This window comes from Lipotes vexillifer, unplaced genomic scaffold (genome assembly GCF_000442215.2).
Source record: "Lipotes vexillifer unplaced genomic scaffold, Lipotes_vexillifer_v1.1 scaffold22, whole genome shotgun sequence".
In the NCBI taxonomy this organism is placed as follows: domain Eukaryota; kingdom Metazoa; phylum Chordata; class Mammalia; order Artiodactyla; family Lipotidae; genus Lipotes; species Lipotes vexillifer.
In genome coordinates this window covers 465,004-490,682 of record NW_006779050.1, presented here as the reverse complement: position 1 = coordinate 490,682, position 25,679 = coordinate 465,004, and the positions used below count along the sequence as shown (strand labels likewise).

Here is a 25,679-nt window from a genome sequence, read left to right as displayed (position 1 = left end):
GATAAACATTTTAGTGAAAAAAGACTAAGAGCGTCTCCAAAGGACACTGGGGAGGAAAAGAATTAAAAACAGTAACAACAAACACGAGTTTATAAAGCCAATACTGGAGAGAATTTCAAAAAGAGAAACTAAAATGAGGATTGGAAAGAGTCTATTGCATTTAACCATTAGGAAGTCAGAATATTTATTATAATTGTTTGAGCAGGGAGGTGAGAAAATTAAGACAAGAATAAGCTCCAGAGGTGGCAAGCAGGTGTCATACCAAGTGGTAACTCTGGTTGCGAACGGCCACCTGGAATAATGTGTTAAAAGATGATTCTGAGGTTGGGTTATAGACACTGGGATTAATCAGCAATGTCTACAGAAGGCAAAAATTGGAAAGCATGTGTACCAACTCCTTGCCAATCTCAGTAGACAGTTCTTTTGAGTATCTGTGTATAAAGGGAAGAACAGAAACAGGATAGTAGCTAAAAGGGATATAGAGCTGGAGAAAAGTTTTTGTTTATTTGTTTTCACAGTAGGTAGGAAGGATTTGAAAATGTTTGCAAACTGACAGAAAACTATTAGCTGAGAGGAAAGAAATGGCTTGTAGAGCAAAATCAATATACAAGAGAACACAAAAAGAAGTGGTATCAGAGAATCAGGGTGAGGAGAAAGGGTATCCTTTTGTCTAAGAAGAGGAGAAAGAAAGTGAAGACAGATGCAGATACATTTGGATGTACAGGGGCAGAAAATGGAAGTATTCCTAGCCCTAAACCTCAAGACACTCTGAAGTAGAAGTCTTCTGAGTGTGGGATGGAGGTGGGAAAAGTAAGGTTGATTATTTATTTATTCATTCAATCAATATTTGTTAAGCCACTCCAGTGTGCCAGCCATTCTTCAAGTACTAGGAATATGGTAAATGTAATAAACGAAAGAGAGTCCCTGCCAACAAAGTCCCACCTGCTTGTGGGGGGAGACAGACTGTAAGGGAATGTTTATAAATAATGCTGCAGATAGTCATAATGGCTAAGAAGAAAAATATATGAAGATAAGGAGAGTAGAGTAGGAGGGTACCATCTTATAGGGTGGTCATGGAAGGAACAGAGGAAAAGAGGGAAAAGGAATAGCAAGAGGAATGCCCTATAAGGAGATAGAGTCTTCCGGTCACTGACAGTGGGTCTGGAGTGGAGGGAGCGGTGGGAACGCGGCAAGGTGTGCAGTCATAGCGGTGGAAGATCCAGGTCATGTGGAACTTTGTAAGTCACGATGAGAACTTGGCTTTTAATTGGGGTGAGATAGAAAGCCTTCGAGAGGAGCTTTTGTACAGAGAAGTGACATAATCTGAATTATATTTGAAAAGGATAGTGTTCACTGTGGGGAAAAGAGAGTAAGAAGGCAAGAGTGTAAGTATGGAAGGAAGTTAAGAGGCTTTGTAATAATCCAAGTCAAATGTAAATGATGGGATGGGCCAGGATCATAGCAGCAGAGGACAAAATGGTTAGATCCTGCATATATTGTGAAGAAAGTGGTGCCAGATTTGAAGATAGATTGAACGTCGGGTGTGAGGAAAAAAAGGAGTCAGGAGTGACTCCAAGATTTGACTGGAGCAGCTAAAGGAAGGAGAGGTCATTTACTGCTGTGCTGAAGGCTAACAGGAGCGGCTTTGGAGAATTTGGTTTTGGACATGTTTGGGAGATGAGTGAAAGAGCCATGTGGGCATGTTGAGTAGATACTTGGATATACAAGTCTAGAGTTCATAGGAGAAGTCCAGCTTGGAGATATAAATCTGGGAGCCTTTGACATATAGATAATATTTAAAACCATGTGATTATATGCAATCACCTAGCAACAAGTGAATGTAAATAAGGAGGAAAAAAGGTTCAAGGACCGAACCTTCCAGCACAACATTTAGAGACCATGGAGAAGTAAAAGAACTCGCAAGGCTGAGAAGGAGCGAGGTAGGAGGAGGACCTTGAAAGAGTGATACCCAGCAAGGAGATAGGCGAGAAAAGGGTTTCAACAAGCAGGGGACAATCGGCTGTGCTGAATATGGTCCAGTAAAATTTAAAAGGAACCCTGATCCCTGAATTTGTCATGGTGAATGTAATCAGTGACCCTAACAAGAACGTTTCAGCAGAGTGGTAGAGATTAATGGTCAGGGACAGTTCGGCCCTTGTGGCAGGAGGAAAGGAGGGTATGGATCTAAGTAAATTATCAGATTTGGTGGTGGGAGTGTATAGAATTATATTCTGATGGTTTCTATTTTCTCAGAGAAATAACAAACAATACTTTCAACAAAGTTAAATGGGAAGGAGATGCGGGAGGATTCAGGAGCAAGAAAAATGTTTGAAATAGCTAAGAAAGTTAGAGAGGGACTGGATTACAGACATGGACAGCACGACGCATCCTCGAGATTAGTGGTTGTGCGCTGAAAATGAGACCAGTTAGCAGAGTTGTTTTTCTCCATCTGTATTCAGCAATGTGGATGCAGGTGCAGAGCAGAGGGTGAGCTGGATTTAAGTAGGTTTGAGGTCTCCCCAGGCCAGCACAGAGGGAGAGGAGTTACAGGTGTTTACATACAAGAGCATGAGTAGAATGATGGAATGAGACACCTAATCTGTTAAGGAGGGAAGTGGGGTTATAGGAGGTCTGTGGAAGAGTGTTTTCCATTTTTTTTTGTCAGATGAATTCCATATTATGTTTGTGATATACCCAGTAGGTTATCTTTAATAAGTTCAATTAGTAGAATGTCTGGTGTAATCATTTATTATAGTTTTTAACCAGTGATGTTTTAACAATTTTTTAAGCCATACTTTTCATTTATTTTAGCTATGTTCCTATCTCTTTAGGCTTAATTGCAGGAATACAATTTCAATAACATATACTCTAACAATAATAAAGATAATATTATATATATTTATTCAATAAGGACTCAAAAATCTTTGGAAGTATAGAGAAATTATGCAAAATATGTTGCTTAAAAGACTGAATTTCCTTATAATTCTTGTTTCTAGACATTGTTCATGATGAGCTACCATAGAATTTCCATGAATCACCCATTCCTACATTTTCTGTAACAAGGCCAAAGAAACTTTACCAAGCAAGTCACAAAACTTTAAGGGTTACAGTGGCTATGTAAACAAAGTGCTACTGAAATGTCAGAGGAAGAAATATGGCACTTGGAGGACTCAGGCAGTGCCAGCAGGAACTGACCCAGTTTCAAAACTTCACTTCTGCTCCATCAAAGGTAACGACATCTCATTCTGACCAAATCAAAGCTTAGTTAGACCTGGCAGTCAAAGCTCTCAGCTCAGCCTCTGGAGAGACCCATGGCCCCCAACTGCTCCAGGCTCCTGACCCCTCAAACACCTTGTTCCTGCTATCCACCCAGCCTGCGTGCCCTCCCGCCCATTCCACTTGTCAAAATCCCACCCAGGCTTTAGGGCTTTCATCTCTTTCAAAGATCTGCCTGCTTTCCCACAGCAGATAGGAACTTTATTTCTTCTGAATAGCCACAGATCATTTTCTTAGTTCTTTTATGACATTATATTATGCCTTAAATTATGGCTATTGGTATCTTACCTCTCCTATTAATGCTCCTTGAACAGCTAACACTTATGGTGCTGATACAATAAGCCAGGCACTGTGCCTTTTGTTTTGCAGACAGCACTAGGTACCATTATTAGCCCCATTATACAGTTTTGGAAACTGAGACAGAGAGGGTGAGTGACTTGCCCAAGATCACACAGCTAGTGAGGGGAAATACTGAGATATGAAATCAGGTCTGTCAGATTCCAGAGCCTATACTTTTTTTAACTATTATGCTATACTGCATCTTGGACAGTGGCAGGCATATACTAAATATTTGATTTTTTAAAGTTCATCTTTATATGAATTTTTATTCAATCACCTACTAAATGCCAGGCACTGTGGTGGTGGCAGAGGAACGAGGAAAAATAAGGCATGGACCCGTCAACGGGGGAACTCACAGTCACAAGTGACACAGAGAAATTCATACATTTTCAGATTCCCACATTTTATTGGGCTTTTATCTTCCCAAGCAACTGGAAGACCTTTTGACAAAGGCTTAAATTGTGAAAACTAGTTAAAATTCTCTCTTCTCACTGTGATAAAAATGATTGTATTGAAAAATAAACTACCTTAATTTAACAGATAACATTATACAGTTAGTGATGCTGGGACGAAATTAGAGACTGTAATGTTACCAAGAGCTGAATACATATGAGAACATATGAATGTTCTCAGTTGAGACAGGGAATGTAACAGCATTTTTAGAGCCACTGGCTAAATTACCTCTATTGATGAGGCTTAGCAGGTTCTTTCTGAATGATTCTAAATAACTGCTGACGGGTAGAAGATGGTGTTCCATGGGCTGTAGCCACAGCATGCTAGGAGCCTACTGGGGAGAGAATAAAGCACGAGTTCCCATGCATGAATGGTTCTATGTCCTGCCTGGATCATGCTGACTGGCCATCCTTGAAATTGTATAAATGAAAGGAAGTAGGCCCAGGTAGACGCTTGCATTAATAATTGGTGTGAATGAAGTAAATTAGGCTAACCCACCAGGTCCTTCCTAAAGGGTTAGAGAGGCGGTACAAACCCCCAGAAATAAAGTCTGCTAAAACCATCCCTTCAAAGCTTTTGACAAACTGCAAACCCTAGCCATTTATTTTTTTCTCACTGAAAGGAGAGTTCAGGGAGAAGTTTTAGTTCACACAAACGCACACGCACATGCACAGTATAGGTATATGAAGCATGAACTAGGACATGAGAGTTATGTAGCACTGTCCTTATTCACAAAGGAAGTCAAGGGACCTGGTTCTGCCATTAAGCCAAGGGAGGATTTTTCTCTGATGTTAGAGGGCAGGTGTAGTGCAGTTTGGGGTTCCTTTAGCTCCTGGGTCTATTCCCACATGCACTATCTGTACTACAACGAAATCTGCCCCCCTTATCTGTACAGTCATGTTGTGACTGCAAGCAGGCACAGTTAAAGACAGTCCCAATCAGGAGAGCTCAAGCAGTTCAACCAAACCATGATTCATTTTCAAATTTTTGAGGGAAACAATACGTTTGAAACCTCTTTGCTTTGTGATCCTAGAGAATACAGTTTTCACCTGCCTATTTCCTGGTGTAGACATTTCCCAGCGTTCTAAATTCTTTTCAACATCTCCCTTTCATGAAGAGCCCACAGAAATAAAGAATAATGAGAAATATCAAACCCATTTAACAATGGGGTAGAATCATGTTTTCTTCTAACTTTTGTAGGGAAGAAAACGAATTTGTTTTTGCAGCAATATCCTTTACAACAAACATACATCTCATTCCGTCTCATGTCATTCCATAATAAGTTTTTATTCTTTCACTTGCATAAACATTAATCTCATCTAAATAAGATCTGAATCCAAAAAAGCAAAAAAAAAGTTTATAAATAATGCCAATAATTCAAATACTTCAACTTGATACTAAGCAGATTCTCAAACTTTCTCTTACCCCTATTTTAATTTAAATTAAAGTAAAAACACAAGTAATTAAAGATTAACAAAGTTTTGAGCTTTAATTCAAGTCACTGGAAGACAATATTATTTAAAAGTAGGAAATAGATTTCCTTCATGGTGTTATGCTATTTCTTAAACCACACAAATATTTAAAAAACAAAAATGTAAAAGTTTATGGCTGATTGAAACCTGAAAGATATCTTTACCTAAAAGTTCTTATTCCTCTTAAGAAACCAAAACCTCCACGTGCAAAAACAGAATGCACATGGCTACTTCAAAAGCATCACTCAAGAAACACATTTGATGTTGTTTTGTGCCATGATGATAAGAACACAATAAACTATGAGAAGTGTCATTTCTGGAAAATTAGTTAGCTGTAGATCAGCAACAGACAAATCTTTGTAACAGATGTGACATGATGACTTTGATGAGTTGAACTTTTTAAAACATGGAGCATTTTAAAAGACATCCTCAGGGCTTCCCTGGTGGCGCAGTGGTTGGGAGTCCACCTGCCAATGCAGGGGACGAGGGTTCGTGCCCCGGTCCGGGAAGATCCCACATGCCGCGGAGCGGGTGGGCCCGTGAGCCATGGCCGCTGAGCCTGCGCGTCCGGAGCCTGTGCTCCGCGACGGGAGAGGCCACAACAGTGAGAGGCCCGCATACCGCAAAAAAAAAAAAAGACATCCTCCTGGAAATGAACTAATTTAGATAGAACATACTGTATGCCATTATTCATAAGCCCATTTTCATCACTGCAGAACAGCTATGTCAGTGTGACAACATCTTCCTTAAAATTAATGTTTGGGATCCACTTTTAGTTAATTAATTTAAAAAGTAAAGAGAAAATCTGGACTCTATCTCTGAGGTTTCCACCAACTAAAATCCTATAACTTTCATATTTTATGCACTCTGAAACTTTCCATAATTTGAAGATAAAAATCTCAGGAAAAGATCGTTCTTCTAAAAATATATATTTTTTTACTTAGAAAAATTTGAGCTACAAAACATTCTGAATAAAGAGTCAATATCCTGGTTAATTGTTACAGATGAACTATTTCTAAATTTTTTAGAAATAAACTAAAAGCCTATACATGCCAAATATAAGAACTTTAATAATTCACTATTATTTTAGTATCCCATTACATATATATTTGGATGTTAGACAAGGAGCTAGTTTTACATAAGTACACACATTCATTTACTGGGCTTCATATGATGCCCTTGGTGGATAAAGCCAAACATTCAACTAGCTTTGGTTATAGTTTTAAAAGTAAGAAGTTTGAAGATCTGTAATTTAGGATGCTTTTTAAATACCATTCTTGGTATGCAAAGGTATTTAAAAGGCTAGCCAGCACAGAGTGAGACAAGGTGGGAACAAATATGTAACAAAAGAGATGTCATTTTCTAAGAGGTTTATCATACTGATTTTAATAGTAAGCCACCTGCTGTAGCTACTGTCAACGAACAAAGCAGGATATAGCAAGGAAACATTTCACACCTGAAATGATGCTGACTTCAAGTCCCCAAATAAGAAACATTCTAATATAAACCATCCCCTTTGACTGTTATCAAAACTCTTCCCAAAAGAAATTCTTACATTGTCTATGGAGTCTAATTTACTGACAATATAAAAGGATATTATAAATCACTGAAAGTACTAAAGTAGGTCACATCTTGGTAATCACTGTACTTTAGGGCAATAGATTGAGTTCCTACTGCGATAGAGAGATGATTCGGGTCAATTTCCAATAATAATTTACAAAAATGAAAGCTTCCTATTTAATTTACTTTTAACAGAACACAAGCCTAGAAAATGACCTGGGTGCTCTAGTTATTAGAGTATTTACAAAGTACTGGAAGTTACAGAAATGAATAGGAATGAAAGAAACTGTCTACCCTTTAATGATACTTTTTAATGACAAAATAAAAGCTTCTCTTCCTCACAATGATGAATAGCAGGAGGTTTCCCAATCCAAATTCATTTGCCTTGTGGTTTTGATTAAATATACGCACATAGGAAACCTCATATTATAGGAAATATATAATTTCTGTATGAGTTTCTTATGAATCATAATATTTGGTACAAGGTCAAGCAATTTTTCATTTTGTTTAAAATGTTGTAACGATCTGAAATCGCCTTCAGTTTGTTTACACCCTTCAAAGTCTCTCCTTCTAAACTCTATTAACATTACCAAACTGAAGCTAAATAAAGATTTTTTTTTCCCTCTTAATAGGGGAGTTAATGCCTATGGGAAAATAACACTCTTACCAAATAAAGCCCAGGGGATCCAGTCAGGCAAAGGAATAAATCCTCATCTTTCACACAACTTTCAAACTGGTAAACAATACAAGAATTCAAACTAGTTTCTTTTCAAGTCACGCCGTATAAGGTACAAAGTAAGTTTGTATGTAATGGCAATGCCAGATCAACTTTCCAGACATGAAGATTCAATGATTAGAGGCTTAACTTTAACATGCAAAGTAGAGGGTTGGATGGAGATGGAGGGGGGCAACAGGATAAATAATCCGCACAACTGGAAGTGGAAGTTTAGGTCATTTCCTATGTGAGGATATAGAGGGTATATTGGATAATGGTGAGACTATCTGAAGGGAAACCACAAGCTGATTAGTTCCACTCCAAGGGATGGTTTTTAAAAACCAGTTCTTATTCTTTACCACTGATTAGAAGTCTAAATGAAAGGCTACATATGGAGAAAGATATATCCATCCAGCCATTACAGCAAAAGGGCGATAAATTATCCAGGGTGCCTGCAGAGAACCCTTTAATCCACTCTTTCAATTTTCACTCTCACCTGCGAAAAAGTCTGAAACTGTATGCCAGTTGGTTGTTAATAATGTGCCCTGGGAGGGAGCGAGTTGAAATTGTTCCCCAAACTGCAAATCAAGAGACAAACTATGTGCGTCTACTCCTGTTGAGTGAAATGATATATCAGAACAGAAGATGGTGTCTGTAGTACAGGACGAAAGTATGCTTTCATGTGTCCTCTAAACTCCATGGCTCTGGGCAGTAAAGCTCTGGAGCCCTTATATTTCTACTCGCAGAAGAATACCCTAACATAGATGCAGCTAACAGAAGCCTCCAAAAGGAAGTTTGTGATATAAAACTTAAAATAATTGTTTTTAAATTTGTAGTTTCCAGATTGGATTTCTACTGTGCCTGCCAAACATTCTCCCTCCTTTTCTGTGGGTTAGCTACACAAATACGGATTTCATTTGTTTATTAATGGAAGGAAGTGGTGACTCAGACGCTTTGTACAGATGCCTCAGTTTTCCTATTTCTACTCTCCTTCCACAGAGCACTGTAAGATGTAACCGGTTCAAAGCTAGGAGGACGGGAGAGCGCAGCGGGGCTGGGATTCGGAAAAGCAAGCCCCTTGCCTCTCTGGTTTGGTCTGCGGCCCAGGCTCCTTCCCCCTGGACCTCCTGACTCCTGATCACCTCAGTCCCTAGACAGTCCGTTTTGTCCTTTTCCTCAGTCTGGATGTGGGCTCCAATCAAACCTCAGCATCATCCCTTCCCCAAATCTGCTCTTCCTTCTGTAGTCTCTATCCCATGGTCTGCACTATTATTCCCCAGAGCAAGGCCTGAGAATCACCCCCACTTCCCCATCCTCCCCATCCCTACATCTAGTCACACATTCTGCCATTTCTACCTCATTAATACACCCTGAATCTATCCCATTTTCTATATCTCTCCAGGTCATTTTATTTCTCACCCAAGTAACTGCAACAATATATTAACCATCTCTCTCTTCCCCTTTGTCTTCCTCCTGTCCTTTAGCAAGAGTGATCTTCCTAAAATGTTTGTCTGACCATGCTACCCCACTTCTTAAATCCTTCAGATTGTATACTTTTAGGATAATTACTTAGCATGGCATGCAAGGTCCTTCACCACATCCTACCCCAATCCCTGCTTTCTATTTACTTCCTCATCCCCTCCTTGAACTTTACATTTCAACCTTAATAAGCAGTTTTCCTAAATGCCATTCTTTCGTGTATCTCAAAGGTTTTGAACATGCTAGCCTCCATGAAAACACTGCACAACTTAGACTTTTCACGTTGACAACACTGTGACTTAGATCCAGAGGCAACCTGATCCCCTCCCCACCAAACTTTGGGTGATTTACCCCGCTATGTTTCTTCTGTTATACCTCAACATATCCTGAGCATATTTCTCACATGATATTGCTATGTTTTTGTTTTGTTTTTCTCCTAGTAGACTCTAAGGTCTTTGAAGACAGGGGCTATGTTTATTTGCTATTGTATCCCCATCATGTATATCAGAGGGCATGGCACATATTAGGCATTCCATATGAGTTTGATGAATGAATCATCGAATAAGTGGGCACTATATTTTAGATAACTGTATGAACTGATTATTAATAACACTTTAAGTCCCTCCTGCCTCTATACCCCATGATTCCATCCTTTATTCATTTCTTTGAGCATACAGAAATACTTGTTAATAAGACATTCTGCAGAAATACAAGCTAGAGATGTATATGTGTATTTTTGAGACTGAAAATATTAGCAAGTAAGGAAACAAGAAAAAGCTTTATTTTATTTAATCCTAAGTAAATCTTAAGAAAGCATGGGGACTGTGAAGATAAAAAGTTTATTAAAAATATCATTCATAATGACTAAAAAAAAACCCCATAAGAACATTTAGGTAACCCGGGCCACTTTAGATTCCAATGCTTGATATCTTTTTAACTCCACCAAAGCAAGAACTAAAGTTCATTTAATAACTAAAGGAGGGAATTCTTTCTATATTATGGTTCAGGACTCAATTCAGAGCAAACAACTCATACTTAGTTAATTTAGGCCAAATGTAGGCCAACATCACGGTGTCTAAATGAGCAGAAATTAAGCAGGAGCCACTCTTTGAGTAAGAGGAAACCATAGCATTTTACATAACTAGTTTGGAAGGATGGGGACATTGAGGTCTCTGCAAACACATGCTGCCGAAGATTACTAAATGCTTAGCCATTCATGAGGAAACAATAATATACCCTTAAGTCACTCATTTGACTTTGTTCAAAATATTTACATTCCAAAATGTGTCCAAACTGCTTTTTCATAGCACTTTATGTTAGTGTGGCTTTCTTGACTATGGCTAGTTATTGCCTCACAAATCCACAGAAGTCATATAATTATGACTTCCCTAATTTGTCCCATAAGGCATTACAGCCCTGCATAAGCAGATCGCCCTAGGAATTCAGCCACACAACTAAGTATTTGGCCACAAGAAAGTGAAACAGGAAGAAGGGACATGACACTCCATTTGTTCACAGACTGGATATTAGAAAAATATGCAGGTGTCCAATCAGCAACCAAAAGCAAAGACTTTAAAACTGAGAGATTCATTTTTAATAATTCTGACTGCCTTGTGCTACCTGTTTTGCTTTTTTATTTTTTAGTGTAAAATGAAACACTCTTTTAGCTCTTTGGAAGAGAGAGGATTCATCCCTAAACTCACTTTTTTGTTCTAATCATGTTTCCCACTATAAGAATGTCAGTTGCTCCCTCTTCAGACCTTATGAAAGTGACCCTAAAAATATGTCATTTTTTCACAGAAGCATTATTAAAAATTAAAGTTTCACATGAGACAATTGGGAATATGAAACAAGATAACCAGAACTGTTCCAATTGAGATGATCACCCTGGATCCAATACAAGGTATTGAAGTCACTCAGTGGCGTGAGAACTAGTAAGAAGAAAGAGAAAGCCATAGCAGTGTCTGTTGATGCTTGAAGATTTTGTAAGTGCTTAAAGACAAAAAGCCTTCATTATCAATGAAGTTATGAAGTAACCTGGGAGGCCTGAGGCTCCTAGCCTGGTACTCATACTTTATTCTTCTTACAAACCGCTCCCTAACTTTTATGTTGCACTTTTTCAAAAAAATTCTTTTCCCTTTTCTTTTTCTGTTCAAAGTTTCTAGTGATAACAGTTTTGATGAAATTTTTCTTTTCTAAAATTTTACAAAGTCAGAGGTCACATTACTCCCCAAGTGACATACCTGTACACATCTCGTTGGAGGTTTCTGGTTCTCTCAATTCCTTAAGGAATTATATCCACACAGGGTAGCAGAGATTGGCTGTTCACCAATTTTGTTTACTTTTTCTTCTAAGCCCACAGCTACATTTCACTCTCTCCCTTGCAGTTATATGTGAAAATGTGACTTGACACTTGCCAAAGAAATGTGGTCAGCAGTGATATAAACCATAAACTCTTGTACTTCTAGTGCTGGCCAAAAAAATCCTCCCACCTGACTGTCCATTCTCTTTCTTTCTTTATCTTATCCAGTGGCTGTATGCCTATGCCCAGGGTAACCTCAGAACACACATATGGAAGATGGCAGAGTCCCCAGAGTCTTGCCCTTCATCATGTATAAGAAATCAATGTCTACTATGGTAAGCCAGTAACATCTCAGAGTTTGTCTTTTAAAACAGCTACAGTCATTCTAAAACAGATGGTATCCAGAAATAGACCACAGGAAAGAATAATCTTGCAAAAAATACATTGTCAATATTTTGGTATGTCTCTTTCCTCCTCCTTCCGCTCCTCCTTTTTTCTTTTTTTACTTTAACACCTTTACTTATCTCAGTTTGTGGGGTATTTTTCCTTTATCTCTGCCCCTTCAAGAATTCCAAAATTCTGTTTAATCTGGCACTAAATCTACATAAACAATATCAAAAGAAGCACTGAAACAAATTGCCACTGAACACGGCAATGTTCAAACATGGCAGCCTGAACCACTCAAAACAGAAGATGTGAAAAGACACTGGGGAATCTATTCTATGTAAGAATTATAGTTATGTCCCTTTTTCTACCTTTTGTTCCAGGACACAAAGCTGTATGCAGGGTTCCAAAATGAACTATCCATCTGTGACAACCTATGGTCATTCTATTATAACTCTGTTCCCAAACAGCCATTAGACACAAATTAATTCTCCATGTCTGTTTTGCTTGTTTATCTGGTTTGTTATGGTGACTACATCTGAATTTATCGAGCCATCTTGGTATTTTATAGTGATACCGTTTCCTGCAAGATGAGTGGTTTTCTCCCCCCATCAAAAATGATATCTTATTATTACAGAAAAAAATAACAGTAACCACACATTCAAAAGCACACTCTTTGAGCCCAAACAGAAATCAAAATACTTTTATAATTAAGCAAGAATATAGCAAAAGTAATTAAAGGAACATTTGCTGAAAAACTCCATTACAATTTTATGTTCAGTTTTCTCAACTCAAGAGCCAAAGCTCGTATCTCCACACAATTTACTTCTGTTAGATGAAAATTAGATGATTTATAAGTGTGTTTTGAGTAAAGAGCAATATGAAAGATCACATACAAGATGTAAGATCCACAGCTAGCTAAGTAAAGCCTAAAATGAACCTTAGATAATAATAGGTAGGATAAGATACAACAAAGAAGATACTTGCAAAGAAGTTGGTAACACTTAAAGCTTACCTGCCTAAAAAACAACTTGTAGAAATATGGGGGGAAAATGGGTTTTGAAGAGAGACAGACCTGGGTTCAAGTTCCAATTCTGCCTCCTACTAAATGTGAATCCTTGGGTGGGCTAATTTACTTGATCTGCCTAACCCTCGGTTTCTTCCTCTGTAAATGGGTATAATATATCTCTAGTTCACAGGGCTAGAATGAGAATTGGTATGTAAAGTGACGCATATTAGGTAGTTATTATAAATTGTAGTTATGAAAGTATCTGGAAAAGATTTACTATTGGCTTAAAAGTCATATTGTCTTTTTTCCGTATAAAGTAAAGATATCAGAGTTTCTCATCTAAAAGTTCTATAGAGATTTCTTTTCCTAATTCATCTACCACATTGGCAGAAATAGCATTGTAAGCTTAACTTGGCTAAGTCTGCTTCATTCATCTGTCAACAAGATTCTGGGCTTCAAATCGAGCTGACAATTGTTGAAGGTGGACAGAACAGAACAGGCTGCACCGTGGCGTTGTATTTCACACCTCAGAGGGTTCTATGCTACCAACAATAACATCATATCTCTGTCAGTCAAGCACAATTATAGGGTTCGATAGACTGATACAAATAAAAAAGCCAGTTAAAACAGATCTCCTGAGTCTGTTCTGGATATGGTCACGGGACTTGTTTGATTCTGTTACCTGTGAATAGTAGAACGGCACCTCCTTTGGGGACGAAAGGACAAAGAGAGGGCATCCCCCATTGACTCTAAAAAAAGGTCAAAACTAGTGCACAATTTGCTACAACTAAAAATGCTGAAGTTATTTTGTAAATGTTGATCATACTATTTGCTTCCTATTGAAACACGAATGTGTTTTTGAGATATCCAAATAGAAGGCACAATTTCATGCCATCTGAAAACAGGTAACACAATGGTCAGGCAAATCATTCAAGCAAATACATTTGTAAAATCCAAGCTAGGCACTCAAAGCACTTGCATGGATTTCTTTAGAGCAGTGTTTTAATACATACCACTTTTATGAGAAAGAAAATAGAAAAAAGCACCTGATATTCACATCAAAATTAATTACATACATTATCATAAAATTGCTACATTGTGGCTGTTTATAGCAAAGAATCCTGTGGTAGCAATACCTTTTTGTCAAAATGGATAAGGTTGAGAAATAAGCTGAACAGCTTCCTAAAGAGTAAATCGATATGTGGGATCTAATTCAAGTAGTATTTCAAGTTTTAAATTATACATGATCTCAATATGCAAGATACAGAAACTGACAAAAGTAACACTCTAGCCACAAATAATTCTAGTGTGATACTGCCAAGTTTTCCAAAATATATCAAATGAAGATGCAAATGTAAGGTGTCTAAATTAAATTTTATTATGAAGCGTTTCTCCCCCCGACCCCTTTAATGTTACTTGAGAGTATTACTGATGAAGGGCAATGAAAAAACGTTACTCTCAGTGACAAAAGAGATCTGCCAATGTCCCTCCAGGAAAACCAATCTTTCATTTCTTTGTTTGTTGTGATGAGTGCCCTAATCCCGTCTTTGCACCAATGAGCACATTTCACAGCAAAGTCAAAGTGAGTGGCAAGAAAATACACATCAGCCCTTGAGCAAGTGTTCATGGAACATTCTCCAGGACAGATCATATCTTGGGTGAGAAATCAAGCGTTGGTAAATTTAAGAAAATTGAAATTGAATCAAGTATCTTTTCCGACCACAATGCTAGGAAACTAAGTATCAATTACAGGAAAAAATCTGTAAAAACTACAAACACATAGAGGCTAAACAATACACTACTTAATAACAAAGAGATCACTGAAGCAATCAAACAGGAAGTTAAAAAATACCTAGAAACAAATGACAATGAAAACATGATGACCCAAAACTTATAGGATGCTGCAAAAGTAGTTCAAAGACGGAAGTTTATAGCAATACAAGCCTACCTCAAGAAACAAGAAACATCTGAAATAATGCTTACACGTAAAGCAATTAGAGAAAGAAGAACAAAAAACCCCCAAACTTAGCAGAAGGAAAGAAATCAGAAACAACAGATCAGAAATAAATGCAAAAGAAATAAAGGAAATGATAGCAAAGATCAATAAAACTAAAAGCTGCTTCTTCTAGAAAATAAACAAATTTGATAAGCCATTAGCAAGACTCATCAAGAAAAAAAGGGAGAGGACTCAAATCAATAGAATTAGAAATGAAAAAGGAGAAGTAACAACTGACACTGCAGAAATACAAAGGATCATGAGAGATTACTACAAGCAACTGTATACCAATAAAATGGACAACTTGGAAGAAATGGGCAAACTCTTAGAAAAGCACAACCTTCTGAGACTGCATCAGGAAGAAATAGAAAATATAAACAGACCAATCACAAGCACTGAAATTGAGACTGTGATTAAAAATCTTCCAACAGGGGGCTCCCCTGGTGGTGCAGTGGTTGAGAATCTGCCTGCTAATGCAGGGGACACGGGTTCGAGCCCTGGTCTGGGAAGATCCCACATGCCGCGGAGCAACTAGACCCATGAGCCACAACTACTGAGCCTGCGCGTCTGGAGCCTGTGCTCCGCAACAAGAGAGGCCACGATAGTGAGAGGCCCACGCACTGCAATGAAGAGTGGCCCCCAGTTACTACAACTAGAGAAAGCCCTCGCACAGAAACGAAGACCCAACACAGCCAAAATAAATAAATTAATTAATAATTTAAAAAAAAAATCTTCCAACAAACAGAAGTCCAGGACCAGATGGCTTCACAGGAGAATTCTCTCAAACATTTAGAGAAGAGCTAACACCTATCCTTCTCAAACTCTTCCAAAACATAGCAGAGGGAGGAACACTCCAAAACTCATTCTACGAGGCCACCATCATCCTGAAACCAAAACCAAACAAAGATGTCACAAAGAAAAAAACTACAAGCCAATATCATTGATGAACATAGATGAAAAACTCCTCAACAAAATACTAGCAAACAGAATCCAACAGCACATTTAAAGGATTATACACCATGATCAAGTGGGGTTTATCCCAGGAATGCAAGGATTCTTTAATATATGCAAATCAATCAATGTGATACACCATATTAACATATTGAAGAATAAAAACCATATGATCATCTCAATAGATGCAGAAAAAGCTTTCGACAAAATTCAACACTGATTTATGAAAAAAACCCTTCAGAAAAAAGAAAAAACAAACAACAAAAAAAGAAACCTCCAGAAAGTAGGCATAGAGGGAACTTATCTCAACATAATAAAGGCCATATATAACAAACCCACAGCCAATATCACTGTCAATGGTGAAAAACTGAAGCCATTTCCACTAAGATCAGGAACAAGACAAGGTTGCCCACTCTCACCACTATTACTCAACATTGTTTTGGAAGTTTTAGCCACAGCAATCAGAGAAGAAAAGGAAATAAAAGGAATCCAAATCGGAAAAGAAGAAGTAAAGCTGTCACTGTTTGCAGATGACATGATACTATACGTAAAGAATCCTAAAGATGCTACCAGAAAACTACTAGAGCTAATCAATGAATTTGATACAGTAGCAGCATACAAAATTAATGCACAGAAATCTCTTGCATTCCTACACACTAATGATTAAAAATCTGAAAGAGAAATGAAGAAAACACTCCAATTTACCATTGCTGTTGCAATGTAAACAATAGAAATACCTAGGAATAAACCTACATAAGGAGACAAAAGACCTGTATGCAGAAAACGATAAGATACTGATGAAGGAAATTAAAGATGATACAAATAGATGGAGAGATATACCATGTTCTTGGATTGGAAGAATCAACATTGTGAAAATGACTATACTACCCAAAGCAATCTACAGATTCAATGCAATCCCTATCAAACTACCACTGGCATTTTTCACAGAACTAGAACAAAAAATTTCACAATTTGTATGGAAACACAAAAGACCCCAAATAACGAAAGCAATCTTGAGAAAGAAATAAGGAGGTGGAGGAATCAGGTTCCCTGACTTCAGACTATAACTCAAAGCTACACTAATCAAGACAGTATGGTACTGGCACAAAAACAGACATATAGATCAATGGAACAAGATAGAAAGCCCACACATAAACCCATGCACATATGGTCATCTTATTTTTGATAAAGGAGGCAAGAATATACAATGGAGAAAAGACAGCATCTTCAGTAAGTGGTGCTGGGAAAACTGTACAGCTACACGTAAAAGAATGATATTAGAACACTCCCTAACACCATACACAAAAATTAATGCAAAATGGATTAAAGACCTAAATGTAAGGCCAGACACTATAAAACTCTCAGAGGAAAGCATAGGCAGAACACTCTATGACATAAATCACAGCAAGATCCGTTTTTACCCACCTCCTAGAGAAATGGAAATAAAAACAAAAATAAACAAATGGGACCTAACGGAACTTAAAAGCTTTTGCACAGAAAATGAAAAGATAAACAAGGCAAAAAGTCAACCTGCAGAATGGGAGAAAATACTTGCAAATGAAGCAACTGACAAAGAATTAATCTCCGACATTTACAAGCAACACATGCAGCTCAATGTCAAAAAAACCAACAACCCAATTCCAAAATGGGCAGAAGATCTAAATAGACATTTCTCCAAAGAAGATATTCAGATTGCCAACAAACACATGAAAGGATGCTCAACATCACTAATCATTAGAGAAATGAAAATCAAAACTACAGTGAGGTGTCACCTCACACCAGTCAGAATGGCCATCATCAAAAACTCTACAGTAAATGCTGGAGAGGGTGTGGAGAAAAGGGAACCCTCTTGCACTGTTGGTGGGAATGTAAATTTATAGAGCCACTATGGCAAACAACAGTATGGAGGTTCCTTAAAAAACTAAAAGTAGAGCTACCATATGACTCAGCAATCCCACTACTGGGCATATACCCTGAGAAAACCATAATTCAAAAAGAGTCATGTATCACAATGCTCACTCCAACACTATTTACAATAGCCAGGACATGGAAGCAACCTAAGTGTCCATCAACAGATGAATGGATAAAGATGTGGCACATATACACAGTGGAATATTATTCAGCCATAAAAAGGAACGAAAGTGAGTTATTTGTAGTGAGGTGGATGGACCTAGAGACTGTCATACAGAGTGAAGTACGTCAGAAAGAGAAAAATAGATACCGTATAGTAAAACATATATATATAATCTAAAAAAAAAAAAAGGTTCTGAAGAACCTAGGGGCAAGACAGGAATAAAGATGCAGACATAGAGAATGGACTTGAGGACATGGGGAGGGGGAAGGGTAAGCTGGGATGAAGTGAGAGAGTGGCACAGACATATATACACTACCAAATGTAAAACAGATAGCTAGTGGGAAGCAGCCGCATAGCACAGGGAGATCAGCTCAGTGCTTTGTGACCACCTAGAGGGGTGGGATAGGGAGGATGGGAGGGAGGGAGATGTCAAGAGGGAGGAGATGTGCGGATACATGTATATGCATAGCTGATTCACTTTGTTATACAGCAGAAACTAACACACCATTGTAAAGCAATTATACTCCAATAAAGATGTTAAAAAAGAAAAGAAAATACACATCAGGACACAAGGTTACACATCACAATCTTCCTGTACTTGTGAAACCACAGGACCACAGAGGCTCATGGCTAGAAGGAAGTTGGAGGGATTTATTTCATACAGATTCCATGCCATGGATTGCTCATCAGTAGCAAGGCAATTTACCTTCTCTGACTACCTTTGTGATTTACATTAAATTTACAGAATGGAGGCATGGGCAATTACCGTTAAACTCGCTGCATAAGTCCTGATATTTTATCCAATTTCTTTTTTTTTTTCCAATTTCATTTATTTATTTATATTTATGGCTGTGTTGGCTCTTCGTTTCTGTGTGAGGGCTTTCTCTAGTTGCGGCAAGTGGGGGCCACTCTTCATCGCAGTGCGCCGACCTCTCACTATCGCGGCCTCTCTTGTTGCGGAGCACAGGCTCCAGACGCTCAGGCTAAGTAATTGTGGCTCATGGGGCTAGCTGCTCCGCGGCATGTGGGATCTTCCCAGACGAGGGCTCGAACCCGTGTCCCGTGCATTGGCAGGCAGATTCTCAACCACTGTGCCACCGGGGAAGCCCCAATTTCTTATTTGTTGAGATAAATATTTTTCATTGAACACAGAATTTGGGAAATAAAATGTTCTAAAAATAACTTTATAGAAACATTCAGATTTCAGTTTATGGAAAAGAAATGGAAGGAAAAATATGCAAAAAATTAAATGATGCTAAAAATAGGAGAAGTATGGTCACTGCAAGTTACAATTGTCAATAATTGGATACTATATCTAAATAAATGTAAAATTGATCAATCCATTTAATCATAATAATGCCACTGTTCGTCCATTTTCTTCAGAGGCAAGAAAGATAGAGGTAGCCTCATCCACCAGAGGACAGACAGCAGAAGCAAGAAGAACTACAATGCTGCAGCTTGTGGAATAAAAACCACATTCACAGAAAGATAGACAAGAGGAAAAGGCAGAGGGCTATGTACCAGGTGAAGGAATAGGATAAAACCCCAGAAAATCAACTAAATGAAGTGGAGATAGGAAACCTTCCAGAAAAAGAACTCAGAATAATCATAGTGAGGGTGATCCAGGACCTCAGAAAAAGAATGTAGGAAAAGATAGAGAAGTTGCAAGAAATGTTTAACAGAGACCTAGAAGGATTAAAGAACAAACACCTAGAAGAATTAAAGAACAAAAAAAGAGAGAAAAAAAAAAGAGAGATGAACAATACAATGACTGAAACGAAAAATACACTGGAAGGAATCAATAGCAGAATAACTGAGGCAGAAAAATGGATAAGTGATCTGGAAGACAGAATGGTGGAATTCACTGCCACGGAACAGAAAAAAGGAAAAAGAATGAAGAGAAATGAAGACAGCCTAAGAGACCTCTGGGACAACATTAAACACAACAACATTCGCATTATAGGGGTCCCAGAAGGAGAAGAGAGAGAGAAAGCACCCAAGAAAATATCTGAAGAGATTATAGTCAAAAACTTCCCTAACATGGGAAAGAAAATAGCCACCCAAGTCCAGGAAGCATAGAGAGTCCCAGGCAGGATAAACCAAAGGAGAAACATGCTGAGACACATAGTAATCAAACTGACAAAAATTAAAGACAAAGAAAAATTATTGAAGACAACAAGGGAAAAACAACAAATAACATACAAGGGAACTCCCATAAGGTTAACAGCTGATTTCTCAGCAGAAACTCTACAAGCCAGAAGGGAGTGGCATCAGATATTTAAAATGATGAAAGGGAAGAACCTACAACCAAGATTACCCAGCAAGGATCTCATCCAGATATGACAGAGAAATCAAAAGCTTTACAGACAAGTGAAAGCTAAGAGAATTCAGCACCACCAAACCACCTTTACAACAAATGCTAAAGGAACCTCTCTAAGTGGGAAACAAAAGAGAAGAAAAGGACCTACAAAAACAAACCCAAAACAATTAAGAAAATGGTAATAGGAACAAAAGTATCGATAATTACCTTAAACGTGAATGGATTAAATGTTCCAACCAAAAGACACAGGCTCGTTGAATGGACACAAAAACAAGACCCATATATATGCTGTCTACAAGAGACTCACTTCAGACCTACGGACACATACAGAATGAAAGTGAGGGGATGGAAAAAGATACTCCATGCAAAAAGAAATCAAAAGAAAGCTGAAGTAGCAACACTCATATCAGATAAAATAGACCTTAAAATGAAGTATGTTACAAGAGACAAGGAAGGACACTACATAATGATCAAGGGATCAATCCAAAAAGAAGATATAACAATTATAAATATATATGCACCCAACATAGGAGCACCTCAATACATAAGGCAACTGCTAACAGCTATAAAAGAAGAAATTGACAGTAACACAATAATAGTGGGGGACTTTAACACCTCACTTACACCAATGGACAGATCATCCAAACAGAAAATTAATAAGGAAACAGAAATTAAGGAAACACTCCCATTTATAACTGTAGCAAAAAGAATAAAATACCTAGGAATAAACCTACCTAGGGAGACAAAATACCTGTATGCAGAAAACTATAAGACACTGGTGAAAGAAATTAAAGATGATACAAACAGATGGAGAGATATACCATGTTCTTGTATTGGATGAATCAATATTGTGAAAATGACTATATTGCCGAAGGCCATCTACAGATCCAATGCAATATCTATCAAATTACCAATTGCGTTTTTTACAGAACTAGAACAAAAAATCTTAAAATTTGTATGGAGACACAAAAGACCCCAAATAGCCAAAGCAGTCTTGAGGGAAAAAAATGGAGCTGGAGGAATCAGACTCCCTGACTTCAGGCTATAATACAAAGCTACAGTAATCAAGAAAATATGGTACTGGCACAGAAACAGAAATATAGATCAATGGAACAGGATAGAAATCCCAGAGATAAACCCATGCACCTATGGTCAACTAATCTATGACAAAAGAGGCAAGGATATACAATGGAGATAAGACAGTCTACGCAATAAGTGGTGCTGGGAAAACTGGACAGCTACATGTAAAAGAATGAAGTTAGAACACTCCCTACCACCATACACAAAAATAAACTCAAAATGGATTAGAGACCTAAATGTAAGACTGGGCACTATAAAACTCTTAGAGGAAAACACAGGAGGAACATTCTTTGACATAAATCACAGCAAGATCTTTTTTGATCCACCTCCTACAGTAATGGAAATAAAAACAAAAATAAACAAATGGGACCAAATGAAACTTAAAACCTTTTGCACAGCAAAGGAAACCATAAACAAGACGAAAAGACAACCCTCAGAATGGGAGAAAATATTTGCAAATGAATCAACAGACAAAGGATTAATCTCCAAAATATACAAACAGCTCATGTAGCTCAATATTAAAAAAACAAACAACCCAATCCAAAAATGGGCAGAAGACCTAAATAGACATTTCTCCAAAGAAGACATACAGACGGCCAAGAAGCACATGAAAAGCTGCTCAACATCACTAATTATTAGAGAAATGCAAATCAAAACTACATGAGGTATCACCTCACACCAGTTAGAATGGGCATCATCAGAAAATCTACAAACAATGCTGGAGAGGGTGTGGAGAAAAGGGAACCCTCTTGCGCTGTTGGTGGGAATGTAAATTGAAACAGCCACTATGCAGAACAGTATGGAGGTTTCTTAAAAAACTAAAAGTAGAGCTACCATATGACCCAGCAATCCCACTACTGGCATATACCCAGAGAAAACCATAATTCAAAAAGACACATGCACCCCAATGTTCACTGCAGCACTATTTACAATAGCCAGGTCATGGAAGCAACCTAAATGCCCATCGACAGATGAATGGATAAAGAAGATGTGGTACATATATACAAGGGAATATTACTCAGCCATAAAAAGGAATGAAATTGGGTCATTTGTAGAGACTTGGATAGATCTAGAGACTGTCACACAGAGTGAAGTAAGTCAGAAAGAGAAAAACATATATCGTGTATGAATGCATACATGTGGAACCTAGAAGAATGGTACAGATGAACCAGTTTGCAGGGCAGAAACAGAGACACAGAGGTAGAGAACAAACGTATGGATACCAAGGGGGGACAGTGGGGGGGTACAGGGGGAGGTGTGATGAATTGAGAGATTGGGACTGACATATATACACTAATATGTATAAAATGGATAACTAATAAGAACCGGCTGTATAACAACAACAACAAAAGAAATATAATGGAAATATTTTATCAAGCCACCTACTCTAAAGGAAAATTTGATGAAAAGCAAATACAATACCTTGCAAATCATACATGGGGGTTTAGAAATTGGAGGCTTAAGAGGATTTCATTACAAGGTATTTCACCCCTAAGGGCTCCCATGATACGGAGTCCCATTGTATTAGTAAAGGTAGCACAATGAATATATATGTTTTTTCTCTTTTTCACAATCAATGGTTTTTTATCTTATCAAATGTGAGCAACTTAACTCGAGTTATCTTTTAGTCAGTATAAAAAAAAGTGTGGAGGGCTTCCCTGGTGGTGCAGTGGTTGAGAGTCCGCCTGCCGATGCAGGGGATGCGGGTTCGTGCCCCGGTCCGGGAGGATCCCACATGCCGCGGAGCGGCTGGGCCCGTGAGCCATGGCTGCTGAGCCTGCGCGTCCGGAGCCTGTGCTCCACAATGGGAGAGGCCACAACAGTGAGAGGCCTGCGTACCGCAAAAAAAAAAAAAAAAAAAAAAAAAAGAGGGAAATATATATATGTATAACTGATTCACTTCACTGTACAGCAGAAACTAACACAACATTGTAAATCAACTATACTCCAATAAAAATTTTAAAACAAAACAAAAATAACACAAAAAAGAACACAAAAGAAAACCTCATAATTACATATACCTTATTTCTTGGATCTGATGCAATTTGCTAAACACATTATAACTTCTTTAAAATCCATCTGAGATGCCGTAGTATTAATGCTTATTGTATAGATTAGCCATTTTACATTTTTTGGTCATGCTTTTATTATATGTAATTATTTATATCAAGAAATATAATTTGATATTGAATCACTATGTTGTACCTCTGAAACTAATATAATATAGTAAATCAACTATATTTCAATAAGAAAAAGAAATACAATTTGACCCATGGCTAGCCAAACCTGTGTAACAATGAGCCATATTATAATATACTTACAATTTCAAGGGAGAACGATAACGTGGTAAGCAGAAAGCATTTACAGTCAGACATATCTAACTGAATTCCAACTTTGCAAACCCTCTTTAGCTGTACAGCCATTGATAATTAACCTCTATGAGCCTCAGTTTCCTTGTTGACAATGGTAATGTTTAGAGACATTAATGGGAATGGGGATGGTAGCATCAGAGACAAAATAAATGTACGTAAAGTGCCTAGAATGCTGCCTGCCATACACACACAGGGGCTTAAAACATATTAGTCCTCCTTTTTAGTATATAATAAGAAAAGGAAAAAGCAATTGAAATGTTCTAGGTGGGAACCTGACTAATAGATGGCCCCCTGAAAGCAAAAGCCATATGGGTTTCTAAACTTGTGAAGGACCAAACAGGAATACTAGAAACCTCAATATCATAAGGCAGAAATGAGATTTAACTGCCTCTTGGCCTGCCTAATACTTACCTCCACAAAAAGAAGCCTTGAACGCTCTATTCTGGATGTAATCTCCAGAGTTTCCTTTGGGTAGCAGTGGTTTGTCTCTAGTTTTAAAGACAGTCTTAAATATGAAGCCAAAGAATAAGGCTCCTAGACCTGGGGCATGCCATCTGCCTAGCATTAAGCAAGAGCTGAAAGTCAGTTACAGAAGCAAAGTCATTTCTAACATGATTTATGTTCCGTCCTTGAACGTGGCAGGAAGACTGCAAAAGATATTTGGAAGCCAATGCTTCCTGTGAATAAAGTAAACGAGTATATGCTAAGCCCCTCTCCCTGGACCATGCTGGCCTGTTAGAGAAGTTGCCAATGCAGAGTCTGTGAACCCTGGAGCAAACCGACTATTCGGGATGAGAAAATATCTCCAGGGCAATGATCATTGCTACCGTAAACGTACAGAGCACAGTACGGCACCGGGGTCAGACTACAGATATCCAGGATATTACTCAAAAACACATCTAGCTCAAAGCTGACAAGATAATCTGTTCCTGTGAGTACAAAGCAGTCTGGAATGCTGCAGCCATGACCTACACAAGGAAAGAAAAAAGAAAGTGCAACTCTCCAAGGGCTCCAACTCAAGCTCTTTATGCAGGCAAAACTCCAAGGGACTTCAAAGGGAGTGTTGCTTATGGAAAGAGCGCTGAACCAAGCCCACCGGGGGTATCACTTCCACGATCATGTTGCCATCTACATTTCGTGAACTGGCAAATGCAAATATTTCAGATACAAGCTTAAACGAATGAAAAAAGAAGTGTGAAAGAGCTTGAGGGTTTGCTCGCAAAGAAACCTCAGTATTTCAGGAAAAGCATTTAATATCAGAAGCTTCATAAGTTATTCCAAAATTCCCAAGACAGTAATTGGTTTGTGATCGTATTAGAAATAAAAGTTTTTTATTAATTGACACATATTGCACTCCTACATATCACATGATCACAAAACAGTATACTTAAAAATGTCCCACAGTTAAATACTCTTAAAAAGGTCAGCAACATTTTTCTAATTGAAATATAGAGTATATTTTGATGTTTTAACAGTTTTAACATACGTGATTTGATTAACGTAGAGGAGCCAGAATGCAGCAAATATACTTACAGGAGGACCTATGGTGGGGGGAGAGTAGACAGAATAAGAAAAAGGGAGAGACAAATTAGTGAATATACAAATAGTAAGATTTAATAAAAGATTAGAACATCATAATAATCATCAGCACAATACAAGAGACATAGAAATCACTTAAGAATTTAGTGCCTCTCAGTCATTTTTTAGATCATGAACCTATTATGAGACCATATCAGAAAAATGCATTTACATCTATGTACAAACAAAATTTTATGTAAAATTTCAGAGAATATTCCCTGAGGACTGTTTATGAATTACTCAGAAGTTCATATATTTTAAGAAAAGACTGTCTAATTTATACACCTAAAAATTTAGATAAAATATGAATTAGGAAGAG

General features: G+C 37.8%; 1 protein-coding gene across 1 annotated transcript in view; it reads right to left on the bottom strand.

Moving 5' to 3' along the window:
• The window catches only part of COL25A1 (collagen type XXV alpha 1 chain), a 483,537-nt gene that overhangs the window by 184,461 nt on the left and 273,397 nt on the right, over positions 1-25,679 (bottom strand). Inside the window, exon 4 of the mRNA XM_007452167.1 lies at positions 25,316-25,323. Coding sequence (XP_007452229.1) covers positions 25,316-25,323 — 8 coding nt within the window. The remainder of the gene's footprint in view (positions 1-25,315; positions 25,324-25,679) is intronic.